This window comes from Myotis daubentonii, chromosome 18 (genome assembly GCF_963259705.1).
Source record: "Myotis daubentonii chromosome 18, mMyoDau2.1, whole genome shotgun sequence".
Taxonomy (NCBI): Eukaryota; Metazoa; Chordata; class Mammalia; order Chiroptera; family Vespertilionidae; genus Myotis; species Myotis daubentonii.
The window spans coordinates 42,559,019-42,574,730 of record NC_081857.1 but is presented as its reverse complement, the minus strand read 5'-3'; the positions used below and the strand labels follow the sequence as shown (position 1 = coordinate 42,574,730).

The 15,712-nt window shown below is 46.9% G+C and overlaps 1 protein-coding gene across 3 annotated transcripts in view; it reads right to left on the bottom strand.

The window, feature by feature from the left end:
• Positions 1-15,712, bottom strand: part of DPYD (dihydropyrimidine dehydrogenase) — a 347,122-nt gene that overhangs the window by 317,709 nt on the left and 13,701 nt on the right. For all 3 annotated transcript variants that reach the window (XM_059675719.1, XM_059675720.1, XM_059675721.1), the window contains exon 2: positions 10,033-10,143. In XM_059675719.1, the coding sequence (XP_059531702.1) occupies positions 10,033-10,143 (111 nt within the window). The remainder of the gene's footprint in view (positions 1-10,032; positions 10,144-15,712) is intronic.

Sequence of the window (15,712 nt, the reverse complement as noted above, 5' to 3'; positions counted from 1 at the left end):
TGGGCAGGTACTCATCCCAGGCCCAGGTTAGAATACAGCTTTTCCCCGAGACACGAGTCTCTCCCAAACTGTGAATTGTGTGACTTTCCTGTAACAAAATCAAAAGATCACGTGGTGGTGGTGTCCGCAGGAGCACTGAGAAATTTCCTGCCCGAGAAGCAAATGACTGAGGGGGGAAAATTACAGACCATTACGGCGTGCTAATAAACCAAATCAGATAAACACACACAAGGCAGGGAAGGGAGAGAGCAAACGCATGCGGCAGAGGATGGTGATCAAGAGTAATGGACGGGCGCCCTCCGCGGCTGAGACTGCACAGGCCGAGCCGTCTGGGGGAAATGAGTCATCTGGTTTGCAAGCTCTAAGGGATTCTTACGGCGCGTGTTCCGTTTGAACAGCGAACGCTGCGGGCAACTGCAGCGGGTTTCCAAATATCTGATTAAGGTCACGCGCAATTACAGCGGGGAGAGAAGGTTTCCGCGCCGCTCCCGCAAATGGCAAGGCGCAGGTGAAAGTCCCGGCTTCCTCTGTTCCTCAACCCAAAATGCAGGTATTAATTACGGGAGTAAATGAAGATATGCTGAGCTACGTTCTTAGTTATGAAAATGAAGCCAAGCCTCTTTATTAGGACATTATTCACGTCGACAATGCTTCTTAATGAACTATTCTGTGCTTTCATTCAACAGTCCTTTTATTTCATATAAATTATTTAACATAAATGGATTTTCACAGCAGAATCTGATTTTAAGTCTCTAAAAAAAACCAACGCCAGATACTAGAGTAACTGAATAGGAGGAAAAATGAGATGAGGAACAATATGAGGAGTCTACGCAACAGGAGAGATTAGAAATACATGGGATCATGGTCGGGGGGAGGGGGGAGTAAGTACCAGGAATGTCATCCGTAGAATTAAGTCTCCTATTTTTTTTTCCCCAACTTAATTTCATCATGCAAATTGCCTACTAAAAGCCATCAGGCTGGTGATTTTTGTATTTCATTGTTTATAACTGTAACTCCACCATCTGCTCTTCTATAAATGATATATTAAAAATCAAATCAATGATGATTTCTTAAATACATGTCTTTTTTTAGACTATATCTCCCATGATTCCTTACCAATTTGCTAATAAAAGGGAAAAGTGCATTGTCCTCTTGTTTTTTAATTGTCTGTGTAATAAGACAAACAACTCACTTTGTGGAAAACAGCACAGAATAGAACCCTGACACCTTTCCCCAGTGAGGTCTATCACCGTTTTATCATTTGAAAAGCAGTGATGCTCCCCCAGCAGGAGTGGCTCAGGGGTGGGTGCTGACCTAGGAACCAGGAGGTCACGGTTCGATTCCCAGTCAGGGCACAAGCCCGGGTTGTGGGCTCGATCCCCAGTAGGAGGCGTGCAGGAGGCAGCTGATCAATGAGCCATCACTGACATTTCTATTTCTTTCTCCTTCTACCTTCCTCTCTGAAATCGATAAGAATATTTTTAAAAAGCAATGATGCTCCACAGACAATATGCGATAAAGGCAGTAGCCGCAACTATAGCGATACATGTTCATGCAGCATTATTCACGGTGGCCGAGACATGGAAACAGCCGAAGCGACCTTCGACAGAGGACTCCTGGGTACGGAGATGTGGTCTGTATACACAATGGGATGCTACTCAGCCATAAGAAAGGTCAAGTACAGCCATTTGAGACAACATGGATAGGTCTTGAGAATATCATGCTAAGTGAAATGTCAGACGGGAAAAAGTCAAGAACCGTATGATTTCACTCATAGGTGGGATATAAAACGTCAACAACAAAGGAACAAACGAATACTCATAGACACAGACAACAGTATGCTGGTTACCAGAAGGAAGGGGGGCGTAAAGGGGGCCAAACATATGGTGACAGGAGGCGATCTGAGGGTGGTGGTAAGCGCACGCTGCTATGCACAGGCGCCCACACTCCCTGACGCCCGCTCACCCCACTCTGTTCCACCTACTCGGGCGTCGGGCATCCCACGTGGGTTCCACCCGTTAGTGCCCGAACAGGTGGGCGATCGGGAAGACAGCCGGACGCCCGTTTGGAAAGCAGCGGAGCCCGGTCATTGATTTGCTCTGGGCACCAAAATCATGTTTGGAAATGTCACATAACCAGTGGTCGGCAAACTGCGGCTCGCGAGCCACATGCGGCTCTTTGGCCCCTTGAGTGTGGCTCTTCCACAAAATACCATGTGCGGGCGCGCACGTACAGTGCGATTAAAACTTCATGGCCCCTGCGCAGAAGTCGGTATTTTGTGGAAGAGCCACGCTCAAGGGGCCAAAGAGCTGCAGTTTGCCGACCACTGACCTAGACCACTGGGCTCTGAAGACAACGGAGCTGATTTCTTTGGTTCAGAGTGTTCTGTTTTCTCAGAGGCAAAGATTTCTTGCTTGCAAATGCTTCATTAACATCTTCTAGAACATACATGCTCTGTGTCTACAGATGTGGTCTTCACACGCGTCTGCTTTATTGCACCCACCTGCTGCCCTGCAATGCAGCCTGCAGCCCCAGTTTCACGTCAGTGACTGCGCACAGAACTCCTGCAGGAACAGTCTCATCTGTCTGGTTCCCTGTCTTTGGGCCCCTTCTCGATACCCCTGTGCTAGCACAGACTCTCTATGAAGCACTGGTCAAATGCAGAGAGGAAACGAGAGAGGTTAGCCCTCAGTCCCTGCAGGGCTTACAGGGTGCACACTGAAGCTTTTTGGAGACAGGAGAGAATGTGGCAAAAAGATGAATAAAAATCACGGGAATATCATTCATTCCAATTTGATGCATATAGTAGCAAATGCTCAAAAAAATCTAGTATCTGCCAGGCTGGTGTGGCTCAGTGGTTGAGCATCCACCTATGAACCAAGTTCGATTCCTGGTCAGGGCACATACCCAGGTTGTGGGCTCGATCACCAGTGGGGGGCGTGCAAGAGGCAGCGGCTCGATGGTGTTTCTCTCTCATCGATGTTTCTATCTCTCTATCCCTCTTCCGTCCTATCTCTCTAAAAATTAATAAAAACATATATATATATATATATATATATATATATATATATATATATATATATATATATATATATATATATATATATATATATATATTTTAATCTAGTATCTCGCCCTGGCCAGTTTGGCTCAGTTGATAGAGTGTCGACCTGCGGACCGAAGGGTCCTGGGTTCAATTCTGGCCAAGGGCACATGCCTAGGTCATGGGCTCAATCCCCACTAGGGGGCGTGCAGGAGGCAGCCGATCCATGATTCTCTCTCATCATGGATGTTTCTATCTCTCTCTCCCTCTTCCTTCCTCTCTGAAATCAATAATTAAAAAAAGTGTCTATCATTAAAAAAAAAAAAAGAATCTAGTATCTGTTTCTTTCCATCTTTCTCCCTCCCTCTCTCTCTCTCTTTCCTTCTCTAAATTCCAGCATATTCTCTCTCTCTCTCTCTCTCTCTCTCTCTCTCTCTCTCTCTCTCTCTCTCTCTCTCTCTCACACACACACACACACACACACACTGAGCTGCCAGGAAATTTCTGAGCAATGACGGAAATGCTGTTTCCCTTTCCTGTCCTCACCATCTCCCCGCTCATTACCGCTCCGTGTCCTTCCCCCAGTCAGCGTCCCCGCTGGCTCTGGACCCACTGCCACGATGGGCCTGCACATGTGGCAGCAGAAGCAGCCGGAGCAGCAGCCATCAAGGCTGTCACGATCGGCATAACACTGCCGGGAGTGACACGGAGAGCCGGCACTGTTTTAAGGAGAGCAGGCAAATTGACTCAATTACTCCTGAGAACAACTGTATCAGGTAGACGCTATGATTACCCTCATTTTACAGAAGAGGAAATGGAGGCAGAAAGAGAGTGAGGCATTCGCTCCAGGTCACGCAGCCAGTAAATGGCAGAACCAATCATTGAGCCCAATTAGGCGACCTCTGGGGCTTGCTCAGCCAGCCTTTCCTCGGGGAGAGGTCACCCCCCCACCACCCCCGCTGCCTCCTTCCCAAAATCCCGCCCTCAAAGCCACGCAGCCAGCCTCAAGGGGAACCTTTTCTTCCTTCTGCTAAGAAAGCGAAAACGAAACACGCCTTACTTCGGGGAAAGTGGCTTGCAGTCCACTTTAAACCCTGACTGGGCAACTACACTCATTCTGATGAACAATAAGGTTGGTTTAAAAAAAAAGAAACAGAGCCAACACTGAACTGTTATGAAAAGTTCAAACTAAAAAGAGCAAAATAAGGGCGGACGGCTGACAATTACAAAGGAGCGTCACTGGTGTGTCCGTGGGCCTGGAGAGTGCTGGGGTGAGTCTGAAATAAATAATAAGGCAACTTGCTAGGGAAGCCGGGAGTTAACCCTTTTCCTTCTTGCTCGTCGCTGAGCATTTTATTACATACTAGGGGCCCGGTGCATGAAATTCGTGCACTGGGTGTGTGTGGAGGGGGGGAGTGTCCCTCAGCCCAGCCTGCCCCCTCTCACATACTGGGAGCCCTCAGGCGTTGACCCCCATCACCCTTCAATCGCAGGATCGGCCCCTTGCCCAGGCCTGACACCTCTGACAGAGGTCTCAGGCCTGGGCAGGGGACCCTCATTTCCCCCCATCACTTGTTCTGCCCCCCGCCCAAGCCTGACGCCTCTGGCCCAGGCATCAGGCCTGGGCAGGGGACCCCCAGACCCCTCCGATTGCTGGCTCTGCCCCTTGCCCAGGCCTGATGCCTCGGCCAGAGGCGCAGACCCCCATCACCCTCCGATCACCTGATCGGCCCCTTGCCCAGGCCTGACGCCTCCGCCAGAGGTGTCAGGCTTGGACAGGGGACCCCCATCTCCCCCCGATCACTGGCTCTGGCCCCCGCCCAGGCCTGAGGCCTCTGGCCCAGGAATCATGCCTGGGCAGGGGACCCCCATCTCCCTCTGATCGCTTGCTCCACCCCCCGCCCAAGCCTGACGCCTCTGACCCAGGCTTCAGGCCTGGGCAAGGGGACCATCATATCCCCCCAATCCCTGGCTCCGCCCCCCGCCCAGGCCTGATGCCTCGGCCAGAGGAGTTGACCCTCATCACCCTCCGATCACCAATCACTGGATCGGCCCCTTGACCAGGCCTGAGGCCTCCAGCAGAGGTGTCAGGCCTGGGCAGGGGACCCCCAGCTCCCCGCGGTTGCAGGCTCCGCCCCTGCCCAGGCCTAACGCCTCTGGCCTAGGCGTCCGGCCCGGGCAGCGGGGACCCACAGCTGCAGCGGCCCCGCAATCGTGGGCTCCGCTTTAGGCCCAGGCAAGGGACCCCTAGCTCCCAGGACTGCCAGCTTCGACCGTGCCCAGCTCCCATCGCTGGCTCCACCCCTACTTCCTGCTGTCACTGGCCAGGGCGGCAAAGGCTCCTGATTCTCTGATCATGGCTGGGGGGCAGGGCAAAGGCGGCCCCAGGGCCGCCTTTGCCCTGCCCCCCAGCACTTAGCTCCCCCCTGGGTTTCCGATCACTGTCAGTGGCAGGGGGCTTCTTCCTGCTTTCCCTTTTGCCTCCCTGCATTGTGCCTACATATGCAAATTAACCGCCATCTTGTTGGTAGTTAACTGCCAATCATAGTTGGCAGTTAATTTGCATATAGCCCTGATTAGCCAATGAAAAGGGTATCGTCGTACACCAATTATCATTTTTCTCTTTTATTAGTGTTGATTTCTGCCCAGAGAATAAACCTCCGACGAAGCCATTTACTCGAAGTGCGGGAAGAAGCACCAGGAAAACACATCCTCTCAAAGAGATAACCTGACACTGTTTTTTAACAACTCTACCTTTTAGCAGGTGCTTTCTTCATGAGGTGGCACGCACTTCCCTGGATGAAATAAGCAGAATCCAGAGCTTTCCAATACAGCTCATGGCAGGCCCTGCCTCACTGCTATCCCCGTGATTGTCACGGGTGCGACCGTCCGCTGATCTCTTCGCACTTCCCTCGCCAGTTCCGCTTCGCCATTCAGGGCTGAAACTGGTTCCTGCCTTAAGTTCAATCGGCTCCCTCCTCTGCACTCTCTCCCATTTCTGTTGTCCGCTCTGGTGGGACAGACCCCTCTTCTCTTTCTGTCCCTCCGTCACTTGTATTTTCCTTGTATTTTCATCTTTAACTCTGTTTTCTCAGGGAGGCCAACCGCGAATCCTGGGGCCAGGATACACGCTCCAGGTCTGGCTCCTGCGGCTGGCTCTTCTGACAGTGGCTGAGAGTGAATGAATGGAATGGCTGTGTGAATGATGGCAAATGGTCAGGGCAAGATGAGTGTGTGTCCTTCCCCCACCACTTGCCACAATGGCCGGCACACAGTAGGTCTTCCATTAATGTTTGGTCATCAGTGAAACTGTACAAATCAGATTTCAAGCAAATATTTCTCCTCTGTGAGTCTCCTCCCGGCGTGGCAGACTGACTTCTCTCTAGCCGCGCGACTCATCGAGAAAGCGCGATGCAACACACGCCTCTTCCGGAGCGCTCACCGCCGCGGAGGGAGCTTGCTTCCAGCCACTGAGCTGATGCCCAGAACGGTCAGGGGACGTGCTTCCGAGTCCACACCTCAGATGCAGACCGTGGTAGCCAGTCGGGGATTTCAGATGCTCATGACTGACTCAGGTGTGCGCTGTATTCCTACAGAATCTGAGCTCGCCGGTAATTCTCCTTTGGATTCCATAACCAGGCTTTAAGGTTCGACCAAAAATGCCTTCGCATGGGCATGTTACTATGTGAGGTAAATATTAAGGGTCAGCACTCATCTGACGGAAGATCCCACCCCAATTTCAAAAGGACAAAGTCTGCACCTGTCTAAACGAGGGGAGATTTTAGGCTCAGAATCCCCATTCTATTTAAAGTTCTATACTGTTATTTATTTACTAGAGGCTCAATGCACAAAATCCGTGCAAAGGGCTCAGCCCCTGCAGCCCTGGCTGCCTCAGCTGGCCCTCACAGCCCCGGCTTCGTCCAGAAGGTCGCCCGGGTGGTCGTTCCGCTGTTCGGTCTAATTAGCATATTAGCTCTTTATTATATAGAATTTTTTTTACTGTGAACTCCTACTAAGTGCCAAGTGTTTAAAACAAATTAGCTAAGATTCTTGAAAATCTGTCAAATAATAGGCTGCCTTGACTTGCCTTCCTTTTTATTTTCACCCAGATATTTTCTGATTTATAACATACCTTTGGTCTTAAAAATTAGTCATGGAAATCTGAGTGCAAAAATATTTATTAATTGGGACAGTTCAACATTTTCAGAAATGGCAAAGAAAATAAACAGCAGTTATGGAACACCTGCCTAAGAGATCCTGGAAGTAACTGCTTTGTGCTTCATTAACCAGTATAAACACATTTGCCAGTTTAAATCCCCTGCTGAATTCAGAGTCTCCAATTAGGACGAGGATGGATTTGAACTGCCAAGGGAAGAAATTCCAGAGCGAGAGTTTCAGACCTGCCTTTCTGAAGGGCGCCTGTGGGGGTCAGATGCCTGTGTTCTACGAAGACGCCTCTGTTCTCACTTATGAACACTAAATTCACATCTATTAGGTCATTTTAGACTACTTTGTTTGCGGATTTTTACTCATCTTTGAGGAGGATTCACCGCAGCGCCTGGAATATGGCCGTTTCCAGGAGCAGGTGGGAAGGAGAAAGAAAGGCCGACGGGGACACGGGGAGACGTGAGACAAGGTCCCGGGGAGAACGCCCCTGGGGCCTCCAGGAACCCAGCCCCGAGCGCAGTGGCTCCTGAGCCAAACCGAAACAGTTAAGCCCAAGCAAAGGAGATGCTCTGGAAAAGCAAAGAAAATCCAAGGAGACAAGTAAAACCTTTACACCCGCTGGGCAGAGGCCTGGCAGGAAAGGGACCTCTCCGGCGGCCTTCGGAGACGCTGTGAGATCACCGGTCACGAAGGCGGCAACCGTCCCAGGCCACGGTCCCCTTCACTTGCGTGGATCTAGGGTAACATGATCCTACTTGTCTTTTCTCAGGAGGACATGGGATATACCGGGAACGACACACGAGGGTCACATGACCAGCATCCGAGAAGCCACACTGAGCAGTTTGTAATGCGCTCAAGTAATCACTGAACATTTTCCGCCAAATCGTTCCCATCAGGGAAACGAGGAAACACACCTGGGTTGTCCATTTCACCACAGCGAGACCCGAGTGCGAGATGACGGGTGCTCTGGACCCCGCTCACCACAGGACTAGCAAGGACAGAGCCCTCAGCGGGCACCAACTCTTCTAGAAGGTGTGGGCACAGTTAATGAAACCATCCCCGCTCGGGCACCCGGACTTTATCTTCTGGTGGAAAAAGACGGCCCGTAACCGAATGAGTGAGTGCCACGCAGAGTATGGCACCGCTGCGTGCTGTGGGGAGCGTCAGCAGGGAAGGCTCTGGGAGCGAGGGAGGGGCTGGGCACAGTTTTCAACAGGCGGCTGGAGAAGGAGAAGGCCTCGCCGGGCGGGGAAGGGAACTGTGTGAACTCTGAGAAAGCGGGAAACTCCCTGAAAGATGCTGGGCGGGGAATCTGGAAAGCATTCTGCAGATGTTTTATTAAGAAGAGACTCTATGGCCAGACCCCATATTAAAGATTTTCTATCTAAAAGGAAGGAAAGACAGGGTGAGGGTTAGGACTAGGGCTAGAAAAAAAAAAGAAAAATATATCTATAGAAAGAAGAAAGGAAAGGAAGAAAGGAAGGAAGGAAGGAAGGAAGGAAGGAAGGAAGGAAGGAAGGAAGGAAGGAAGGGAGGGAGGGAGGGAGGGAGGGAGGGAGGGAGGGAGGGAGGGAGGGAGGGAGGGAGGAAGAAAGAAAGAAGGAGGGAGGGAGGGGAAAGGGCAGAAGCGTGGAAACCGGTTCCAGGCTATTGCAATGACCCAGGTGAGCGAGAATGTGGTGACTTAGAAAGGCTGGTATGATTAAGTGATGACAGGTAGTGATTCCGGATATACCTGAAGGCAAAGCCAAAAGGACCTTCTAATTAGGTAGGAAAGGTGAGAGAAATAACAATTTTTGCTGTCAGTGAAGGAGTAGGTAATGATGACCTCAAGAAGAACAGGTTTTAGAGATAAGATCATAATTTGGATTTTCAACATGTTAAGTTTGAGATGCCTCTCAGACATATAAATGCACACAGTCATTATTAAATAGTGACATTTCATGCTTTTTTATGAATAAAGATGGTATTTTTCCAGATTGTTAATGGTTTCATAAAGAATTTTTAACTGTTGCATACTTTACCACTGAATGGGTTTTCCTTATGAAATGTACGAGTACAAAGGAAACAAGTTCATCAAAATAAACTGAAATCATTGTATGGGACAGTCTACAAAAAAATACCAGGAGAACGAATGTTAAATAAGCTTACACTATTCATTGTCTCACTAATTTGAGACAATTAATGTGGGGGAATTAATTTGGGAAATCAGGTTGAAAGAAAACTGGTTTACAAATTTATGGATGTATACCCCCTAAGAGGGCATGTTCAGTGTTTCCTTTGAGCTCGTCCTTGACCACAGTCGATGGTTTCACAGCCCCAGCCCTGAAGTCTCCTCATAGGCCCAGTTAAACAATGCTCTAACAATACGTCAGCTCAGAGACCTCACCTGGATATACTATTACAGGCTCATATTAAACACCTCATGCCCACATGTTCCCCCAAAGCACACTTTATGAGTTTCTATGTTCGTTTACCCTTCTTCAGTTGAATTGCATCAGTAATAGAAACTCTTCTGTACCATTGTGTCATTGTCCAAATCATTTTAAGAGAAATTTTAGATTTTTAAGAAAAATTATTTGGGCACCAAACTAAATTTATAGGATGTTTAACTGTTTCCACAGATTTTTTTTTTAAGCAGTAAAATTAAACACACTTTGAGATGATTCTAATATAAAATATTTTAATTTAAAAAAAAACAAAAAACCACAGCTGTACTTCACTCATACTTAAGTGTATTTCTCAGTAAATGTAAAATCTTGCCTTACAGTGTGTAAAGCGAGATCATTTTTCAGCGTGAAATCATAAGCAGTGGTACTTACAAAGCAGTTCTTATCCGGATTTCTTTTCCAATGTTTCTTGTCTAATTTCTTGGCCGAAGTCGAACGCAGAGTTGCATGAGTCTGTATTCGAGGATTTAAAGCCAGGATACTCTAAAGACAGTATGAACAAGATATAAACATATGTAAATATGTTGGTATTAAAAATAAATTAAAAAAATTTATCTTGACATTACCCCCACACACCCAAAGGCAGACATACACTATAAATGTTGCTTTCCCCTTCCGCTACTGTGATTCCACAATAAACTTACTGCATGTAATCATTTATTCGGTAACATCCTGAGTGAAAAACCCCAAGGACTGAATGAAAAATTTGCTAAAGGGCCTCAGTAGTAGATCTGAACTGGCAGAAGAAAGAAGCAGCAAACTTAGAGAGAGATTATGCAATCCGATGAACAGAGAGAAAAAAGTATGACACAAATTAAGAAAGCCTGGAAGGTAGGTGATGCACTATTAAGTACACCAAACACTGCAATGGGATTACCAGGAGAGGAAAGAAAGGAGGTGAAAAATATAAAAAGTAGTAATGGCTGAAAACTTCCCAAATTTGATTCTAAAAACAGAGAAAACATTAAACTGTACATTCAGAAGCTCAACAAATGTGAAATAGGATAAATGCAGAGAGATTCACACATAGACACAGTAGCAAAAATGCTAAACGTCAACACCAAAAGGAAAATCTTGGAAGGAGTAAGAGAAAAACAAAAATGACTCCTCGTGTCCAGGAGAACTCCAGTAAGTTTAACAGTTGATTTCTCATCCGGAATCATAGCTGTCAGGAAGTCGTGAGGTGAGATTTTCAAAGTATTAAAAGGAAAAAACTGTCAACCAAGAATCCTAGACTCAAGAAGAAGAACAAAGAAGAAATAGACTTGAGCCCTGGCCAGGCAGCTCAGTTGGTTTGAGTGATGTCTGGATAAGCCAAGGCTGTGAGTTCTATCCCCAGACAGGGCACACACAAGAATCAACCAATGAATGCATAAATAGTGGAACATCAAATTGACCTCTCTCTCCCTCCTTCCCTCCCTCTCTCTCTTTCTCTCTCTCTCTCTTACTCTCCCTCCCTCCCTCTCCCTCACCCTCTCCCTTCCTCTGTCTCTGTAAAAAATGAATTTTAAAAATTTTTAAAAAGGACTATCTTTGAACAAAACTGCACTATCTGAACCATATAGGACACTCCATCTCAACAGTCACAGAATACACATTCTTCTCAAGTGCGCACGGAACAGTCTCTAAGATAGACCATACAGGAGGCCGCAAAGCAAGCCTCAATGAAATAAAAGCATTAAAGTCATACAAAGCAGTTCTCCAAACACAATGCAATGGAGTTAGATATCAATAAAGGAGGAAATCTGGGGAATGTACGAACAGCATAGGTGAATATGGTAAACATGATATCTGAGAAAAGCCGGTTATTAAAATACCACATATTGGATGATTTCATTGATTAAAAAAAAAAATGTCTAGAAAAGGCAAGTCTGTGGAGGGAGAAAGTAGAGTGTGGTTGCCAGGGGCTGGGGAATTAGGGGGAATGGGGAGTGCCTGCTAAGTGTATGGTTTAGCCCTGGCCAGTGTGGCTCAGTGGTTGACCATTGTCCCATGCACCAGGCGGTCGCCAGTTCAATTCCTGGTCAGGGCACAAGCCCAGGTTGTGGGCTTGTTCCCCAGTGTGGGGCGGGCAGGAGGAAGTCAATCAATGTTTCTCTCTCATTTATGTTTCTCTGTCCCTCTCCCTTCCTCTCTAAAATAAATAAAACCTTTTTTTTTTTTTTCAAAAAAAAAAAGGGGTAAATGGTTTCTTCTAGGTGATAAAAGTTAATTGTGGTGATGGTAGCAAAACTCTATGAGTCCATAAAAAGCTTTTGAATTCTACACTTCATATGAGTAAATTGTGTGGTATGTAAATTATTTCTCAATAAAGCTGTTACCAAAAGCAATAATCACTAAGTTCTATTTTTGGTGGATTTCGTTGTATACTGTATTCACTCTAATAAACATCACTGGAACTTACTTGATTAGCCCACTATAAGTGACAATTATTTTTAGTAATTCCTATGGATGATAGGCATGATATTTCTTCAAACTATCTCTTTACATGTCCATGTTTTCTGGATAACAAACATACAATAGAGCTGAGAGTTTTACATGGTTTACTCCTTATGATAAAATAATGCCAATGCAACCTATTAATTGATAAGAGCCAACATTAAAAATGTAATCATATTTTTATACAAAAAATGAAAACATTTTCCTAATATAAAATAAATGCAGTTTTTGTTTGTCTAGTTATTTAACCTTGACCCATTACTAATCTCATATTAATTCACACATAAGAAGATGACATTTTTCAAAGGTGGTTATTGTACCCAACATTTATGGGGGGGGGAAGAAAGAAAAGAAAGGATGAAAAAAAAATGTCTGGGTAACATGCAAGAAAGACAGCTGCATTTATTTTAGTTTTTATTTCCACAATTCCTATTGTGATAAATGATTATGTTTATCTATGTGGGCAGAGTAATGTAACTTTTGAGAAGGAACATTCTGAATACAATTTATCGGCTGCTTATCACAGTGACTTTTCTTTTGCGTAGCATAAGTAGAAAGCATAACATGAAATATTGGGTTAACCTTTTGCGAAAAGGCAGTGACTTGAATTCAATGGATCTTGGGTAAAAAGAAATTGAATTGCGGAGAACGGTTACCAAGGATTTGACTTAATAATATCCCCAATGAAAAGTGATATAAAATAAAAACACGGGACGTGAGTGGTTGAGAGCTGTTAAAAACAATTTTCCAAAGCGAGACTTTTGCAAACTAAAAGTCAATATCACCCATAACTAAGCAGCTGGCGGGACGAGGCAGGAGAGTTCCAAATTACATTCCTCCGAAGGAAAGGCCAACGCAGGTCCCCACAGGGTCTCGGGGTCCCCTCGCTGGATAAATCGAGCATTTTCAGAGGCCCGTTAACCCTTTTGGAGAAAAGGCAAATTCCTTACAGAGGGTGACTGTCTCCCAGGCAAAGAATTTGGCTTTGCCAAATCACTTTCAAGTAATACAATTAAAAAAATGTACTGGGGGAGGGGGGAGAGATGGTGATTCTAGAAACAGAAGAACAGAATTTGAGAACATTTCACTAATTTCATTTAGTGGAGGAAATGACAGAATAGGACCCAGAGATGTTTATGCAAGAGATCAAGGTTGCGTGCTGCTGCCCGGATCTGTCCGCAGCATTCCGGGAAGTGGGGGGATGTCGCAATACCGGGCAGAATTCTGCGTCTGTGGCGTGCCCGCCCCCCCCCCCCCCAACACAGGGCAGGAGGGGGAGGTGTGCTGCCTGCAGCCACAGGCCCGGCTCACAAATGAAAGCAGACGTCTTAGGTCTTCGCCTGAGAGCACTGGGGCCTCGGGATTCGAGAGCTTGGATTCCAGCTGCAGGAGGTCACTGGGCGGCCTGTCCTCTTCGGAAAAAGGGCTTTGTTTTTCATCACCATCTCCATGATTCCAACGTAAGGCCCCAGGGAGCTCCCTTCTCCCTCAAAAGTACAAACAAACGTTCCCTGTTCAATGCTGGTCGCTCCTTACTGTGATTCTGAGCCGTGAAAATGGTACCCACAGGCTGACGCTTTAGGTCTAGAAGCTGAACGTGACGAAGTACATTTCGTCTTGTTTAAATGATCCCTCATGTTTGCCTTTGACAGCGAATGTGGACTCCTCTGTAAGTCATCCACTCTCCACAGCATCAGGTAAAAAGAAATAAAAAATAAAACCATGCTTTTCTCATGTTCTGGTAATTGGGCACCAGTCCCTCCATTTCGATAAGACATGGTCTCATTATGCCTATTTTTCCTTCAGTAAACATCCCAGCTCCCAGGGAAGCAGCCAGGCCTATTGTGTGATGCGTCTGACCCGTCCTCGTGGCTTCATTCAGACAACAATCCAGCAAGCGGGGATCGATGGAGAACCCAACTCCTTAATAACCGTCTCTTGCTTCCCGGCCCCGATCTCGGCAATGACTCCACCCTGTGCCACAGGTGACTCGTTAGCCAGAGCGCGGGGTGAACTGAAGGAATCAGACATTCATCGAGGCACCTTGCTTCCCGGACAAGCTCATCACGGATACGGCCAGTCTCCCGCTGGGCTGGCAGCAGAAAAGGAAAGAATTGTGCACTGCGCCTGCACCGACGTCATAAACAACCTCCAAGTCTAAAACCTTGAAAACCCAGGCTAAGCAGTCCTGGTAAGAGACCCACATTTCCCTAATTTATTTATTTTTTTTTTGCAATGCGCATCCATTCTTGGCCCAGGCTCAGGTTTCTATACCCTCGGGTTGAATTACCTTCCCAAGTAGTTTAGCATCCTCTTATTTTCCTGGTACAAGCTCTGTACAAAGGCCAATTTTCCCTTTATCCATGAAGACTACCTCATTGCAGTTAATCAATAATCGATGAAGGAGGAAGTCTCTGACAGTCCTAAGTCCTGCAACTCTCTTATTAAATATTCACCACGCACTCTGTGTAGTGTTAGAGGGTAAATGTGAGCTCAGATCTTAGCTCTACCATTTTTTTTCTTTTTGGTTTATATGAACTCTCAATCTCTCTACTTCAACTATAACAGGGCGATTAGTAATAGCACCTACCTCATAGTGTTGTTTTGAGGATTAAATGAGATGGTACAGAAAACTGTCTGGAATGGGGCATATAGGATGTGCTGACTACATGTTATCACCTAGTATGTGATGGGAATATAGTTTGGACTCCATTCATGCCCCTACATTGCCAATTCTGAATATCTACATACAGGAATATTAAAAAAAAAAAAAAAGTGAAGGCAACAGGTGAAAAGGCAGCTATAAATAAGACAGAGTGAAAAAGAGAGATGTCACCCAGGTGAAACCAAATCACTGGCCCCTGAACTTCTCTTTGTCTGAAAATGCAGTATCCTCCTCACAAATGAATGCGGCCGTCCAAAGGGACCAGGAAATCCATATACAGCTTCTAAAATCCATCACATACTACAGCGAGGTACACATTATTTTACACTCACACAACCGTATGGAACTCATGGAATTCTGGCCCCAACACATTCAGGTGAATTCACATTCCATTCCCTTCCCAGGAAAGCCAGGCCAGCGCCCAAGTGATGGATAAAGCATAAAACATCAAAAGCTAAACAAATGGAAATGAACGGAGCCCTGAGACCGCCTGGGAAGTCAGGTCCATTGCTAGTGAACACACCGTTAGCACGAGGGAAATCGTGCGTGCCCCTTAAATATCCCACTCGCCACCCTCTCTCCTCTTCAGCACGAAGGTCCGCCTCAGGGAGCTGTGGTCCGGCTTCGCGGGCCCACGACTCCCCTCACCCGGGAACAGGCACCACACACCAGGCACCCAAGTGCTGCCCCGGCTCCTCGTGCACTGAGTCGATGCACAATCCCACGTGCACACCCTGCTCACGGCACTCCCCGTGTCTAGGAGGCAGCCACTTGATGTCCGCTGACTTGCTAACTTTCCTGTAAATTCTCACTCAGGGCCGCTTCCTGTAAACAGTAAGCAGAAATGCCCATGTCCCTCCCTGGACTTGGATTGTCCCCGCGAACTTCTGCAGCACCTCGGGCCACTGCCATTCACTGACACAGCAGACAGGACCTCACGTAATGATT